Here is a 17,044-nt window from a genome sequence, read left to right as displayed (position 1 = left end):
CCACACTTATCCAATATCACAGGCGTTTTAAATGTAAAACCAGCAAGTTGCATGTGAGCTTGGATTTTTATGTAGCCAAACTTCCTCATTTTGTAAAACACAAAAAACAAGTAAATTCCAGAGAGGTGAAATCATTTGCTCAGAGCCCACAGTGGTACAGATATAATAACATTATTAAGTGTCCATCCTGTTACAGCCGGGCTGAAATGTATAGATTAATTACTGCAAATGGAGAGGACTATGTGTAATTCCAGTAGACCTTTTCCTAATATCTATTGCCCACAAATATTCCTTCAAACATTCATTTGAATATGAATAAAAAGATATACTTTTTTAAAAAATTGAGGAGAAAGATCTTACTTGTTATTATCCACCACAAAATAAGCTGGACCGCCCGAGAGTCTGCTGGGCGCGGTGAGGCTGCAGCTCCCACGAGCTCAGAGGCTCAGCTCCCTCATCCAGCCTCATGCATGTCTTCTCAGGAGAGCTGGTCTAGTAGCTCACCTGGTGCCCAAGGATGGGGCGTGATGCAGGCTTCTTACCCCCAAAAGCATTAGCACCCGCTGCATACGCTTCAGATGATGGCAGAATGGGGTTGGTCTATGCAAAGGTTGACTGATGTTACACGCTATTTAAGAATTTTAAAATCCCTGCTTACCATGTGAATGACTTGATTCCTGGGGGATAGTTTGCTGTGTTACTAAAAAAGCATGATCTGATTTGCCTCAGCAGTCTCTGCATTCTGTCCTGTACCACTGCAGTCCCGTCCACTCTCAGATCAGTTGCCAGGCACAGGGTTCCCAAAGCCCGCTGCTGCCGCCATCCTGGAATGCCCTTGGCGTTAGGACCCCTGCACCCGGGGTACAGGAATGCAATAGTGGATGATGTAGAGCATGATGTGTGATCTCTGACTTTCCTTATAATTCTTCTGTTCTCATCTCCTTTTTTTCCTTTCTATTTCAATTACTTTGAGCAGCATCAAGAAAAAATTACCAATCTACCAAAATGAGTAAGTCCCCCTGTGAAGCCATGAAATGCTTGCTCTACACAACGCCATTTCATGCTTCTCCATCCTAAACTCTGACCATTTTCTCCTGTGGGAAAAATGTCAAGTTTAGGTGTCGCTAGCTCTCGTGACCAACTCATCACTAGAACCTGAATTGGAAGAGCTAACCAAACCTGAGTTTACAGTTCGTTGTTAGAAAGAGCTTTAAGAAATAAAAAGCGACCAGATGCTAACAAGCCCACATGCCAGGCTGTGTAGTGACTTCCGTTTTGTTTATCCTCCTTCACGGGCCCCTCACTCGCATCCCCCGGAACCCTTCCCTCCCCTGATTCGGCTGCTCTCTGCCCACAGACTGGCCCACCCCGAGGGAAGCCTTCCAGACCTCGCCATGATGAAGCCGACCGCCAGCTTGGAGGTGGCGGAAGCCAAGCAGCTGGCGGGACCTGGGGAGGAGAAGCCGGGGGGATGCCCTGCAAAGGCCAAGAAGGGCGAGCTCGGCAAGGACAGTGAGGAAGAGGACGACGAGGAGGAGGAAGAGACGTCAGGTAAGCCGCCCGCCCGCCCCAGGAGCTGCTCAGAAGATGCCGGCTCCCAGACGGAGGGAATGAAACACTGACTTGCTCCAAGTGCATAAAACGAGTATACGCTCGACCCAGGCAGTGAACTAGAGACCAGGGTGTGGTCTTTTGGTTGCTGTAGTCATAGCTTTCCTGTTCCAATTGCCCCAAAGATTTCCCTGTAATTCTGACTTAGAGGAAGATGGCAGATGGCTGGTTGTCTGGGTCCTGCAGGGTCCTGCCCAGTTTCGTTTTGTCTGTTAGTTCCCAGGAAGCATGGAGGAACCAGAGATCATAGCCTTTGGTGGGGGAGGTGACATTCTGAGGCTGTGATGCTGAGATGCTGCCCTTGTTTTTGCTGGTGCTCTGTGCTTTACAAAGTAGAAGATAAAAGGCAGCACTGGGAGGAAGATCCCTCCCAAAGACAAGCTCCCCACAAAGTGGCCCCTTCGCCCACTCGTCGCAGAAACCCTAGGAGAGGCCCAGAAATGCTCCCTCCGTATCTGAGGGATGTGCCTTCCTCAGGTGAAGGAAACCAAGCTCTGGGGACCAAGGGCTCAGGACTAGGTTGCGTTTTATACTTAAAGGCAGGTTTGAGCTTTACAATAACGTCTCACCAAAAACTGGGCTGCAGCTTCCTCTTTACTTGCCCCTGTAGCCTCGAAACTGTGCCCAGGTGTGACCTCAATCTTGTAGTGAGTCACCCGAGTCGTTCTGTAAATAAACATTTTCACACTAACTAAAACCTTCCTTAAACTTTCAAAACCAAGTATATTACCTGTTGCAGACACCCCAGCCAGGTCAGGAAACTACGTACAGAGACCCTGGGTCTTATCTGCCTGGGGCCGTGAGCTTCTGTCTGCAGAGGCGAGGACAGGCTGATTGCGTGAAACAGTCCTGTGAGGACTTTTGTTCAGATTAACCGGGACAGACCACCTTCTAGGCAGAAGCATGACCCTAGTCTGCAAAATGTTATTCCCTAGCACAAGGTGGAAAGTAGAAAATGACGAATTTGATTAAAAATTATGACTGGAATGGGTCTGAGCGCCGCACTTGGTGAACGGTGACTCAGTCGTTCAGCCTCTCAGGTCCATCCTCCGCTGTGACAGGTGTGGGCTCGTCCAGGGCGGCTGGTGGGCTTTGCCCACCCCCTAGTTAAGCCCCGGCAAGGAGACTGGCGCTTAAGGAACCACTGTTTTGGCAAAAAAAAATGTCATGAAGAGGGAGCTCAGCTACTTAATATTCGGGGGAAATCAAGGAATCATAGCTCAGCCCTAAGAGTAAACAAGGTCAAAATTCTTTTTTGCACAAATTTAATGAAAAGGTGGGCGAAAGCAGCCTGTCCTTCGTTTATTCTCGGCGTGTGACGTCGAAGTCCATCACCGGACGTGGGATTCTTGGGCCACCTTCCTCCAGGTCGGGGTGTCTTAGATAGAATTCATCCACTCCTGTGATCTTGCAGTTCCCATGGGAATGATACAAGGTAGGCTTTCAACCGTAATCGCACACACAAGCCCTTTTCGTGCCCTCGGGCACATTCCCTGCCCTGCAGATCTGAGGAACAAGTGGCACCTGGTGATAGACCGCCTCACGGTGCTGTTTCTGAAGTTCCTGGAGTGTTTCCACCAGCTGCAGACGTTCCTGTGGTGGATCCTGGAGCTTCACATCATCAAGATCGTCTCCTCCTACATCATCTGGGTGTCCGTGAAAGAGGCAAGTGACGCCTGTTTATCCTCAGGCCAAACCGAACCAGGTCCCGTCGCCACTTTCCTTGGTCAACTGTCCCTGATTTTTTAAGGGTGATTTCCCACGACGTCAGGACACCAAGGTGTGAGACAGGCACATACACTTGACACACAGAAAACCACAGCACAGCTATTCTGAGAAGAGGGAGCGATCTCAGGGCAGAAAGAGCCCCCGGCTTAGTCCCTCATCAGTGTGGTCCTATCACAGAGGTTCCTGATTTTCATCTAGTCTTCAGTGAAGGGTATGAGACAGGATGCTTTTCTGCACTACGCGCGTGGGAATCCACCTCCGTAAATTCTCTTTGGGGAAAACAGTAACATTCCGGTACATGCTACCAAGGAAACGCAGGTTCCAAAATGTGATAGAATCTTTCTTAGAGCTCAGCCTGTTCACGATTGGAGTTTCTGAGATGAAGCACAAAGTCTTTCAACATTGTAATAGCACTTCTGTTTTCTTACCTGAAAAGAAGAGTCATCATTCAGCCAACAATGGTTTGGTGTTTACTGTGAGAAGTTAGCTTTCTTTCAATTTCTTCAACAGATAATTTTCACGTATTTCTAACTTCCCTGGACTCTTTTTGAGTTAGTGACAACTCAAAGAGTCTTTGCCCTCTAAACATTAGGTCAGGAAAGACTGCCTATAATTTTTAAAAAGTTAAATAATAATATAATATTACAACTACAGTACTATGAACCCCAAATGTTTCACGAGTAGGTAACTAAGGGGTAAACCTTACTGTGAGCTCTCCAGTCTAAACTGGGACTTTCTCCCTTTTCATACAAACCATCTGAAGTGGGTGGGTAGTCGGGGCCAGGTGGGGACAAAACAGGAACCACTGTCCCCGTGAGATTTGTGGCAGAAAATGACACATGCTCCATCGTTAAGTAACCAAGTCTATACATTGGTTAGAACTAAAATTTAGCCTAATATATATATATATTAATTGAGAATAAAAAAGTTAAAGCATTTTAACTTTACAGGTGAATTGACCAATTCAGACAGAATTTGAGGGTCGGAATATTAAAGGACAATGAAAAAGGATCAGGGGAAGCCTGTGGCTAAAAATGAACAAAGTCCGTTTCTGAATTAACCAAGTCTGGTGTGCAGATGATTTCTGATGTGTGGCAGAGTGGGTGCGGGGGCATCGTAAGACAATTGAATGATGGGAGTGGGCTTTTAATGAAAGAGAAATTAGTGTGAGTAAGGCATGGGAGACCCACTCTCTGAATCCATCCTGGCGAGTCCAGAAGGAGGAAGAAAGAGAGGGTTAAATGACACCACTTTCTCATAAATCCTAAATGAAAAGCAGACATATATACATATAATTTCAAATCATCCTACTGAGTCTTGAGAATGCGTTATTAATAGGCTGTGACGTAAATAAAGGATTACGGTCTCTTCACCCTGTTGCACCGTTAGAAAAACGGCCTCTGGTGGCACGCGACCAGTTCCTCCCCTACATTTCACATATTTCACAGACTTCCAAAATTTTCATTCCTGATCCCATCTCTCTCACCTATAACTATAAAACACGTTAAGAGACTCATGAATCGAAGACATTCTTCTCCTCCCACTGCTGGCACTGCTGGAATCCTGGTGCTGTAGGATGGTTTGACCCCCAAGTGTGTCTGGGGAGGTCACTCCACCTGAAGGGTGAGTCACCACGTGGTCCTGGGGGTCAGTGACTCTGAGGCCTCCCCTCTCTGCACTGACTTGGTCCCTGGGCACCATCACCGTGTTCACAGCTGATTCTTACTAATGTCATGGGAGCACTGAGCCATCAGAACACAAAGCATCATTATAAGAACAACTGAACTTTTCTCCGTGCCCCGAATGCACGACACATTCTGATCATCCTCAGGTAATGGAAAGCCCTGTGGCTACCTTGAATAGCAAGCAAGATCTCAGTTCGTTAATCAGAGTTGTCTAGCCACGGAGAAGAAGCAACCTCTGGTCTCTCACCCAGTGGAAACATGTCCTCTTCCAGCCGCTTCTTTCTTTCTCACACTCACCTCCCTCACCGCCTCCCTGCTCCAATGAACTGACTGGTGTTATGGACTTGGGCAGGGGTGGCGGGGATGTGGGATATTCTGATTTGACTTGTACTGTCCTAGGATGGCCTCACACTGGGCTGAGGATGATCAAATCTACCCTTTTCCTCCCGGAGGCTCTTCTGCGATGGCTCCAGCTGCAGCTCTGGGGCCGTCACCCAGCCCGTGGTTTCCAGCACCCACTCCTCCTGGACCCACAGCCTTGTGGGTGCTCCCCTGAGCTGTGTTCGAACAGCCCCACGTGCATGTCCACAACAGCCCTGGAGCAGTGGGCACGAGGTCCCCGCTCTGCCTCTGGACATGGGTTCCAATGAAGCAATGACCCTGCACTGTCACCAAAGCATCCTCTCTCTCCTTGCTGCTGGATTTTCCGGGTGACATTGGACATCCGTGCCCCAACCCTGTCACCAACTCCAAGGTGCACACGCTGAGACTGCTGAGGGGTCCTGCTTGGAGCACCTCCCTCAGGACTTTTGTAGAGAATTGGCACCTCCTTCTACCCTCACCATCTCAGGGTCGAGGGACAGACAGAAGCACCGCCCTACAGAGAATCCCCTTCACACTCCCTCCTGTCGTCTTCACCGTTTTGACCCATTTGTGTCCTCCTGGACCCATTGGCAGATCTCTACATGGTTTCCCATCAACTGTTTGGAAATTTGTACACTTTTGGCCAGAACCTCGTTTTGCAACGTCACACTGACCTGCTCCAACTTGGTGCCTCGTGACACTTGGATTTAACATCTCTCTGCACTGACTACAGGTGGGAGGAGAGATAGACGCTGCCTCTTGCATGTAGTTCTCATAAGGAGCCATGTGCCAGCCCAGCGTGGATGTGGCTGAAGTTTGCACCATCTAGGGGCACCGCTCACCTGAGAACGGCCTCCGCGGGCTTGTGTGTTCTGAGGTGCTCACCTCTGCCCGTAGGGGCCTCTTCTGCTTTGAAGGCTCCACTCATCCCCACAGGAGCAGTCCATCAGCAATGACATTTGCTGCGTATAGTTGCTGTCCGTAGCTTATTAATTTTGATTAATACAAAAAAATCCTTTCTCAAAAAAAGCCCATCAGTAAATGGCAAGATGAGAACAAAGTCCACATCCCCAGTTAAATCTTCAAGATATGTGGCCACACATGTGCTTTGCATTCAAACCATCGTTATCCAAGGCCACCAGCAAGGGTGCTGGTTTTCACAAGCTTACGGGGCCATTTCCCCCACAAATATTAAACTTTCCCCAGGTTATCTTCATGGACGTCTGAGGAGGGAGACCATGGGAAAGAATTCATTACAGAAACCCTTCTGCATCTCTTACTCAGAGCGACACCATTTTGGAAAGACCTAGATTTTTAAAATACATATACCATTGTCTTCTTGTTTTATACGCAGCTGTGCTAATTTCAAAAGGTTCCTGGTGAGCTCTGTGAGATCACGTTATTCTTGGAGGAGGGGCCAGTCCTCATTTCTTCCAGTATCTTTAGCATGTCCCACAGGGCCTGGCCAGTGCAGAAGCTCCGTAAATGTTTACTGACTGAAGGAAGTAAATACAATAACTGTGCAAGTTTGAGATTTTCCCCAGATATCAGTTGATGCTTCATTATTATTATTCTTTTCACTCTCGCTAAGCATGCATTTAGCCTTTATTATGGACTTACAGTAAATTACAATAAATTGAGTGGTTCTATGGTGCTAGATGCTGACACAAAAGCATGGCAGACACGTTTCCTCCCTCAGCTTGCAGTCCGACGGTAGCGGCTGGTAAATAAAACCAAAGTCACTGTCACTGCTGATGGGGGAGGAGCCTCTGGGTGCTCAGGAGGGGGATGTCATGCCGAGGTGGCCCCATGGAGGTGACATTGAAGCAGAGGGGGCTCTGAGGGAGGGGGACCGGGGATGGGCAAGCGTAATAAGGGTTGTCTGACTGCTTGTTGTATACATGGATGACCAGCTATTTCCCTAGAAATTCTGACTCGTTGGATATTGGTAGGGGCCTAGATATCTGTCATTTTTTTAAAATGTATGTTCCATGAGATTTTTATCATCGGGGACATGAGGAGACCTTTGTCAGCCATGATTGCATTGAATGAAGCACCACACTTCTCTGAGTCCCTGTTTTCCTGTTTGTAAAATGATAAGAGGGCTTCCCTGGTGGCGCAGTGGTTGAGAGTCTGCCTGCCGATGCAGGGGACACGGGTTCGTGCCCCGGTCCGGGAAGATCCAACATGCCGCAGAGCGGCTGGGCCCGTGAGCTATGGCCACTGAGCCTGCACGTCCGGAGCCTGTGCTCCACAACGGGAGAGGCCACAACAGTGAGAGGCCTTCGTACCACAAAAAAATAAAATTAAAATTTTTTTAAAAAAGATAAGAAACAAAACCGCCCACGTGACAGAGCTTTTCAGTCCTTATTTAACTTGATTCTCCAGGTCATTGGATCCTGGTGACCATTTCCTTATCCTTGAAGCTCTCCCCACCGTTGTTTTCCAAATCCGAACACTTCCTGGCCTTTCCTCTGTCTCACTCATGGTCCCCTTCCCCTCTCCCCACCAGCTTCTCTCAGGGGCCTGCAGACTCCATCTGCAGCCCCCTCTACTGACTCCAGACTTCCGGCAGCTGTGTCAGGAGCTCCTGTGCTCCACGTGTCATCTCCATACAATGAGCGGACATCTGTACCTTCAAACCCGTCCTCTCTTTAAACTCCAGACCCGTATCTCCAAGGGACAACTGGACGGGACCTCATTCTTGAGTGTCCCAAAGCCCCTTCCACGAAATATCTCTACAGCTGAGCCCACCACCTCTCCCTCAGCCCCCTTTGAGATTACAGCTGGCCCTCTGTACCCCAGGATGGGGAGCCCATGGATATGAAAGGCAACTATCCTCTGACCAATTCCCCAAATTGCTCTAATCCTTTCTCCTGCCAATACGTATTCCATTGTGTGGCCAGGGTCTTCTTTCTAGTCTGTAACTAGGATCGTGTTCATCCACTTCTCGAAAATTTTCAAAGCTCTCTCTCATCCTCACAGTCACTTGATCTGGCCCTGTACCACATCACCATTTCCTGCCCTAGACACTTGAACTGCCGGGTGGGCTGCCGAGTCCTCTGAATGGACTCAGAGCCCACTGCTCTCAAGATGGACCACCTGCGGCTCTGAGGATGGTCACCCCACGCTCCCCTCACCTGTGTGGCCTGACACCTGTAATTCTTCTGCCTGCCCAGCTCCTGTTTGTACCCCCGGCCTCAGCTCAGATCTAACGCCCTCTGGGCCATCTTCTCTAACCCTGGATTAGATGTTCAGCAGTGGCGTCAACACCCACAACTCGGCTCAGCCCACCCCCGCCATCACGGTGTCACGGCTGTTTGTTGCAGTTCTCACTTGCACTACCTGGGTGTTTCTTGAGGGCAGGGAGCTGCAGGAGATGTATGACCGTGAACCTAATTCGTTAATTAACTTAATAAAAGGTATCATCTTTTTCTATCACTCAAAAGATTAAAAGTCCTATGTCAATTCATCGTACTGTTTTTGCACTCAATGCCTTAAATACATAATAAAAGAAATAACAAATAGACTTAATTTTATGGGAGCTTGAATAGGATTTGCTTTTTAGCACCCCAATTAGCAGGACACTTGCTGATGACGGGGGAGGAGTCGGCCCCCGTCGGCCGGCCGGTCAGAATATCTTGCTAAAATGTAACTTTTGTTATTTGTTATGTTTGTGACTGTAGTTTACAGGCACTTCCTTGGACAATATTTCTTTCATCCTCAATTCTGTAAGCAGCTCCTACTGCTGTACTATTTCAACACTTAACTCTCAGAGAGGTTCCATGCCTTGGACAGTGACAAGTAGTTAAGTAGAAGAGTCGTAGGTAACAAACTGCAGAATTAATATTGTCTTGGTGTCTCCACACTTCTTGTTTTATAGCTTTGTAAGCCCAACAGGTAACCATACCTCTCTGAGTGCTTGGCACTTGGTACCTGTTCAGTTTTATCAATTGCATTCTTGTGGTTATTTCTACCCGATCATACTAATGTTTCTATGATATCAGTTTAACAATAGTCGGATATTATTTTAATGATATTCAGAATAAGTGAGGATTTTCCATGACTGAATAAGATGGCAGGGCTTCTGTACTGTTCAATGAACTGCAAGCTCTGAAGAAAGGTTGGAAATGAGTGGGCATCTTACCTGATGGAAAAACACACTCATGGTCTCAAAGCAAGTTGAAGTCATTGCCTTCCTGCTTTACACCTGCCCCCACCCCAGATCCTGTCTCGGTTGGGGACTGCCATCCTCTCAGGGCTCTGGCTCCCGAGCCTGAAGCTGGGAGGCGTCTCCCACACTTCCTCCCTCGCCCCCCAAACCACTCAAAGCTAATCAGTCTTCAAATCCTGCTAATTTTACTTCCCGCCTCAGACCCCCGACTCCTCCCCCTCTCTGCCCCACTACCCCAGTTTGGGCCCTTGTCATTGTTCTCCTGGACAACTGCAGTGGGTGTGAGCTGGTCCCCTGACCTCTGGCCCAACCCCACTGATGCACCTGCATTCCTCGGCTACACTATCTAAATAAAATGCAATATTTCCCTAGGGTTTCCCAGTGGAAAGCCCTTCAGCACTCTCTGCTTTCTGCAGGAGGGGTTCATGTACATGGTTGTAAAGGGTCCATCAAAATGTGGCTCCCAGATGCATGTCCAGCCTCCCTTTCTGCTGCTGTTCACCGCTGTTGAGTCCAAAATCTCCAGCTGTTTGGGGTCACCTGCTCCTATCATGCTACTTCATGCTTTGCTGCCTTTGCTTGTATATCCTTTACCTGAAATGCACTTCTCACCTTTCCTGGCCTGGCTGACTTCCTGCATCCTTCAACGCACAGCTCAGGAGTCATCTCTGCCAGGAGATGTTCCTGAAGCTCCAGATTGGGCCAAGGACCCCCTGTGGATGTTCTCACAGGAGCCTGTTCACCCGTGTAGTTTGCCGCTGCTACGTTATTTGACATCACCTGGTTATACACCTGTCTGCCTACAAGACATGTGTCTTAACACTCGGGGCCATGCCTTGCCCATGCAAGGAACTCAATCAGCCTTTGCTGAACTCAGCAGAACAGGATCAATCAGGTTGCCAGGTTTTGTAGACGTTGTGCCGTGTTGTGTATTTTTGTCCCCATTTCTGATTTTCTGTTTTCAGGTGTCTCTGTTCAACTATGTATTTTTGATTTCTTGGGCTTTTGCTCTGCCGTACGCCAAGCTCCGCCGCCTGGCTTCAAGTGTCTGCACTGTCTGGACATGTGTGATCATTGTCTGCAAAATGTTGTACCAGCTGCAGACCATTAAGCCTGAAAACTTTTCTGTCAACTGTTCCTTGGTGAGCCTCAGACACGGGGTTGGTGGGGCAGGGGGGCAGGGGGGGCATCTCTTTGCCTGGCCTTCAGGGAACGGAGGCAGATACTGGGGGACACACATCCCCAGAACATCCTGTCGGGCCTTCAGCAGCTCAGCAGGTTGGAGGCATTCTGGCCCCCCATCTCTTCTGATGCTGAGATTTCCCCTGTGAAGTGGGTCTTCTCTCCCCCCAACTGTAGCTGAGGGAGACTACTCTGAACTCTCCTAATCCATGGGGCCATTTCTTACTCCCCTTTCTCTTCTTTTCAGCCAAATGAAAACCAAACGAATATACCCCTGCAGCAGCTGAACAAGTCTCTGCTCTACAGCGCCCCCATTGACCCAGCAGAGTGGGTCGGCCTGAGGAAGTCCTCTCCTTTGCTTGTCTACCTGAGGGTAAAGCCTTTGTCACCCTAAGTTTGTGTGTCTGCCAAGTTAATGTCTGGAGCCCTTTCCCAGGAGATGCTAACTTCAGCTTTGATAGGGGCCTCATCCTCTTACATGGCGTTTGCAGTCACCTTCGAAACAGACAACTGAACATTAAAATCAGTATTGCATTATGCTGAAAAGAAATCGATCGAGTAGTCTGAGATCCATTGAATAACGTATGACAAGTATATTCACTGGAACATTATAAAACCACTCAAAGACAGAGGTAGATTGACACTATCAGACACTGAAAGATGTCCAAAATACACTGTAACGTTGAAAAGAAAAGCAAACTTCAAAACACCATACATAGGATGAAGTCTTTTAGACACAAAGAAAAAATACTGAGTAAATTATACCAAATGGTCAGCAGTGATCGTTTCTGAGAAGTAGGTGTCACGTTACAAGAAATGTTTGCTATCTAAATTCTACAAATTTAACCAAGGGCGTATGTTATGTTTAGAGGTAGCCAGATAAAAAGAGCATATCTCTGAAAAGGGAATTTTGATTGCAAGTAGTTGTAACAAACATAAGGAAAGCAGTATAGTTCAGATTATTCACATTTTATTCTGATGGATAATCTGAGCATTCTACTTTGATGGATTTTGCTGACAATGCACTTAAAACCTTTGTACTCAACTCCCAGAATCTGAAAGTGCGCTCAGCATCTCACTTTGCTTGGTGTAGCTTTCTAGTTTTTTTCTCATATGGCAGGTATCATTTGTAATGTATGAATGATATCTACCATTGAGAGCTGTTGTGAAGATAAAACAAACTTATATTTGAAAAGGGGGATTAGAATAGTGTCTGGCACATAAGTGTTATCATTTTATTAATAATTGTTATCATCACTATTATTATTTTGTGGTATAATCAGCGTATTTTTCCACCTACTGCTCTCTCTAGCCAGCTTTCAGAGGTGTTCAAAAATCCCCCCTCTAATGCCAGTCCCACTCGGCAGTTCAGTCTGTTTCCTGGGGTCCTTGTAGGACACTGTACAAGGGTTTCTCACTTTCAGTCGCAAAGAAGGTTGGACGACCCTCCCAAAGTAACTGGACAAGGCTTCCAGGTTCAGTGGGTACTTTTTCAGGAACAGGCATGACCATCACCTGTCTTTGGTGTAGAGGTTCCAGATCCTGTTATCATGGAAATTAGCCTGATTTGCATATTGGAGATAACTCCACCCTTGTTCCCATAAAACAGGGAAAATGAGCATTGAATTCAAGACTGTATTTTATAGAGGTGGGATTTGATCATGCACTGTTCTTTTAGACACCCAGAATGGAACGAGATGGTATCTCGCGGGGATTGTTTAAATGACCGCGTGGCATCACATGCAGTTTACTTGCTTTCCAGAACAACCTCCTGATGCTGGCCATTCTGGCCTTTGAGGTCACCATCTACCGCCATCAGGAGTATTATCGCGGTCGGAACAACCTCACAGCCCCCGTGTCTAAAACCATCTTTCACGACATTACGAGACTCCACCTGGATGATGGACTTGTCAATTGTGCCAAGTATTTCATCAATTACTTCTTCTACAAGTTTGGTCTGGAGGTGAGTTTCCTTGCTGACCTGTTTTCTTTCTTTCCTGTGAAAATTCCAGTGGCTGCTTTTGGCCAGGTGTCCACTGGGGCTTTGTGGCACGTCTCTGTCCCCTCAGGATCCGGGAGGAGCCTAACTGAAGGGTTAGCCTGGCCTGGTTGAAAGTCTCCAGGACCTGGTGCCAGTCCCCTGCTCTGTGGCAGTGGACATGGCCTCTCGGGATCTCTGGTCTTACAGACGTGTGGATGTCTGTTTTGTGCCTTCCGGATGTGTAACCTTAGCCAAAATGCACTGTTTTGACCTGAATGGTGTGGCAGGCCTGCCCTCGATAGAATGTACTTGGAACAGTGACGTTTCATGGCGAGATCATAACGGTAATTCCCTCCACCATTTGAAGTGGTTCTTATTGAGGGTGACCTGGTCAGTTTTTCTGTCTTCGTGATGCAAACACCCCAAAGAGGCAGCGCAGGTGAACGCCTGCAGGGACCCGGCCCCAGGAATGCAGGTCTCCACCGCCCGCTCGGGGTGGGCCGCCGACACCACTCCCCTTCCCCGTGAAGCCGACTCTCTGCTTCTTTTCATCCTTACACAGACCTGTTTCCTCATGTCAGTTAATGTGATCGGACAGCGGATGGATTTCTACGCCATGATTCATGCCTGCTGGCTGATTGCCGTCTTGTACCGGCGCCGAAGGAAAGCCATCGCGGAGATCTGGCCCAAGTACTGTTGCTTCCTGGCCTGCATCATCACCTTCCAGTACTTCATCTGCATCGGCATCCCTCCCGCCCCGTGCCGAGGTGAATGCCCCCCACCGGGAGCCTGCTCAGGGACAGTGGGGACAAGGGCACGGAGGGGTGCCCTGACCCGGCTCCTCCCGCCTCCACCCTGCAGATTACCCCTGGAGGTTCAAGGGCGCCAGCTTCAATGACAACATCGTCAAGTGGCTGTATTTCCCAGACTTCATCGTGCGGCCCAACCCCGTGTTCCTCGTGTGTAAGTGGGGCCGTTGGGATTCCCACTTGCTCGTCCTTCTCCTGGTCGTGCGTTTGTGGGCCCCCCTACCCCACGTACAGTCATAGGCTGGTTTCCACGCATCAGCATCCCAGCCTGCTAGTGGCTTCTGCTGGCCCTGTTACATCTGCAGAGTTAATACATAGCATCGGAAACACCATGTTCGCTTTCATGATTTCACTTCCCAATGCACAACCCCGCTCTCCGCCACCACACACCCACCTTCTAGAAGGTGGACTGCAGGGGGAGGCCTTGTCCTGGGCAAATTGCTTGCTTCTTGCTGCCACCGCAGACATACACCTACAGGTGGGCTGGGGTAGCCGGAAGGACGCAGCCGGACCACAGATGCTCCTGAGTGGGGCTGCAGCCCGAGCCCGTCCAAGGGCGGGTGACCGTCCAAAGGTTAAGGTCTGGGCACCCGCCGTAGGGGGTGGAGATTTGGTGCTGCCCACCCACATGCGGGTGTAGATTAAAGACAACGCCTCTGGGAGGGGAAACTGTTCTGGGCAGCCGGCCATGAGGGCAGCTCCGTCGTCTCTACCCGCCCCCATCGGCCACCGTCTTCACCTGCTCTCACCAGCCTCCACGTCCTGTATGTTCTGGTAAGTCTGGTTACCAGTGCAGAGGGGGACGGAGAGGACAAAGAAAGCCAGAACGCCTGCATCTACGGCCTGTGAAGAGATAAAGATGACGGAAAGTGCTCAGTGGCCCCTCAAAGCTTCAGGGGGAGATCAATGCAGGCAGACATTGTCGTGTAAGAGATTCATGAAGACTAGTCATCGCCTGTTACTTTCACTCACCGACGAGCATACAGCGTCCAGGGACTCTCCCCTGGGAGCCCCGGAGCGTCTGTGGTCCCTCCTGCGTCCCCGTGGTGGGTGGGGGAGGTTGGAATCCAGGAGGAAGTGAACTCCCAGGACGTAACTCAGGTAGCAGATGAGGAGCCGCTGGTACCCCGTGGGGACCCCTCCTCGCATCCCTAGATGCAGAGGGGGAGCAGGGGGTTTCAGTTCCCGTGTCTGTCTTGCCAGATGACTTCATGCTGCTTCTGTGCGCCTCCCTACAACGGCAGATTTTCGAGGATGAAAACAAGGCCGCCGTGCGGATCATGGCAGGTGACAATGTGGAGATCTGCATGAACCTGGATGCGGCCTCGTTCAGCCAGCACAACCCCGTCCCCGACTTCATCCACTGCAGGTAACGCAGCCGCCCGAGCGCACAGCCCCTGGGAAGGTGCATCCCTGGAAACTGTGCCTCCAGCGCCCCCTGCCTTTCCCGGGGAGCTGACCCGCTGATTGCACCCCCAAAGGCAAGAATCATGGGGCAGGATGGCCCAGTGGTCTGGAAGCCGAGCCTCCCACGTTTCCTCCATCCTCCGTGGACAGCCCTCAGCAGCTCTGGAAAGCAGCTGCCCCTGAACCCCAGGACAGCCCCGGGCCTCACTTGCTGCCCGGGAGCCCCAGAGGCTCCTCCACAGAGCGCGTTGGCTGGTGTTTCCGTGTCCTTCTCACAAGCTTAGTTTTATGATTTCTGAAACTGAAGCAAGTCAGGGCTGAGGAGCGGAGGCCAGGCCTCCTGCAGGAGGAATTAACAGCTGCAGGCAGGGGAGGGATATGTGTGGAAAACATACAGTGTGCTAACGCGCACGTGTTGCACGCGCACACACACTCAAACACGCCAGCAGCCCAGTTCTACTGACTTCAAGCCACACACATCAGGAGGCCCTGTGGGCGTTCAGATCTCACCCTGGACTGAGTCACTAACATTACCTGTATGATCCTGGGATGCTGAGAAACACCGACATCTTATTCATTCTCCTGTGTGTTAAATCAAGGATGAGTGTAATATATTTTAGGAAAAGAATCATAGAAACATTTAAAAGTGTTGAATGTTTTAGTCTAAGAAGAGTAAAGTTCAAAAGTTCGCTTATGTGACAGTGTTCGTCTAAGGCACAACTTATTCCCTAACGATGCTGGGCAGTGTTGCACGTATTTATCAGAGGTGACTTGTTAACTCCCACAAAATAGCAACTCTTTTATCAAATATCTGACCCACAATTGGTTCTTCTCTGCTTCTTTCCAAATCTGGGAAGAGAAACAACCAAAGCAAAACCTCCAAAACTGAGAGACTGTAATTAAGTGAACGCAGATGGGCCGATGGCCCAGGCCAGGGGAGCCGCGGCAACTACTTTCATTGCGGGAGGATGGAGGCCCGAGCACCTGCCTCCTTCAGGGAGTTATAGTGGAAGAATGGCTGCCACATGTCAGCTGAGGGAGGTGCAGAGAAACTGTTGGACAGAGCCTGGAAGCTCTGGGTCTGCTTGGGCAGAACTACTTCTCATCTGGAGGAGAGATTTTCACCTCTAGCAAAATCTTTGTATTTGTTTTAATCCATTAAGTTCCAGTTCATGGAAAGGACTCCCTTTTTAACTATTCTCTTGCTCCAGGAGGCATCTGTATCTTAGAATTTCCTCGGCATCCTATAGAAAGACAGAGAGGGTTTTGAGTACTCAGGTAGTAGGCAGAAAATGGTGCCACTTGTGCGACGTTTGGCCCAAATTCGATGAAAATAAACATGCACATGGTGTTTTCACAAGGTACCACTCTGTCCATCACTAACTGGGCGAGGGTTTCCTGTGGACCAGGCAGTGATCGGTGAGAGAGGAACACAGAGCTCCCAGGCTGGCCTGGACAGAGCCTGCAGACAGAGTCAGGAGGAGAGTGTGAATTTGTTCCTTCCTCAACTAGAGTGTCCCGACTTGATCTGTGCTGTCGTTTGTGTCGTCTTTCGGTTCTGTTTTGCAGATCGTACCTGGACATGTCCAAAGTGATCATCTTCAGCTATCTCTTCTGGTTCGTGCTCACAATCATCTTCATCACCGGGACGACCAGGATCAGCATCTTCTGCATGGGTTACCTGGTGGCCTGCTTCTACTTCCTGCTCTTCGGGGGCGATTTGCTGCTGAAGCCCATCAAGAGCATCCTGCGGTACTGGGACTGGCTGATCGCATACAACGTCTTTGTGATCACGATGAAAAACATACTGTCGGTAAGTGGCTCCGCCGTATGACACATTTGTGGTTTCAGCGTCAGAGTCAACGATCCGTTCAGTGGTTATTAAAAGCCCGTGGCCCGTCACCCTGCTCTCTTAAAAGCCCCAATAAGATGCTTGCAAACTCAGAATTCAAATGACCATTCATTACTCGTTGTTTTACCACATTAAGAAGAATCCTTTTTGCTCATTTCCAGCCTCTCAAGGACAAGAGGATATGTCTTCATAGGAATAAACTCTAAAATGTATTTTATTAATTCAGATCCATCTCTTCTGAGGAACGATCGG

The 17,044-nt window shown here is 49.2% G+C and overlaps 2 protein-coding genes across 2 annotated transcripts in view; both read left to right on the top strand.

Moving 5' to 3' along the window:
- The window catches only part of LOC307197275 (piezo-type mechanosensitive ion channel component 2-like), a gene marked incomplete at both ends in the record, with an annotated part of 35,178 nt that extends 29,093 nt beyond the window's left edge, over positions 1-6,085 (top strand). Inside the window, 3 exons of the mRNA XM_079943038.1 lie at positions 1,358-1,551; positions 3,116-3,280; positions 5,982-6,085. Coding sequence (XP_079799164.1) covers positions 1,358-1,551; positions 3,116-3,280; positions 5,982-6,085 — 463 coding nt within the window. The remainder of the gene's footprint in view (positions 1-1,357; positions 1,552-3,115; positions 3,281-5,981) is intronic.
- A 4,448-nt stretch (positions 6,086-10,533) lies between these two features.
- Positions 10,534-17,044, top strand: part of PIEZO2 (piezo type mechanosensitive ion channel component 2) — a 71,577-nt gene continuing 65,066 nt past the window's right edge. Inside the window, exons 1-7 of the mRNA XM_079943037.1 lie at positions 10,534-10,703; positions 10,991-11,116; positions 12,506-12,706; positions 13,287-13,491; positions 13,586-13,687; positions 14,737-14,902; positions 16,510-16,753. Coding sequence (XP_079799163.1) covers positions 10,647-10,703; positions 10,991-11,116; positions 12,506-12,706; positions 13,287-13,491; positions 13,586-13,687; positions 14,737-14,902; positions 16,510-16,753 — 1,101 coding nt within the window. The 5' untranslated portion in view covers positions 10,534-10,646. The remainder of the gene's footprint in view (positions 10,704-10,990; positions 11,117-12,505; positions 12,707-13,286; positions 13,492-13,585; positions 13,688-14,736; positions 14,903-16,509; positions 16,754-17,044) is intronic.

Source organism: Stenella coeruleoalba, assembly GCF_951394435.1.
Source record: "Stenella coeruleoalba genome assembly, chromosome: 14".
Taxonomy (NCBI): Eukaryota; Metazoa; Chordata; class Mammalia; order Artiodactyla; family Delphinidae; genus Stenella; species Stenella coeruleoalba.
Note: the sequence above shows the minus strand (reverse complement) of the source record. Positions and strands in the feature narration are given on the sequence as shown.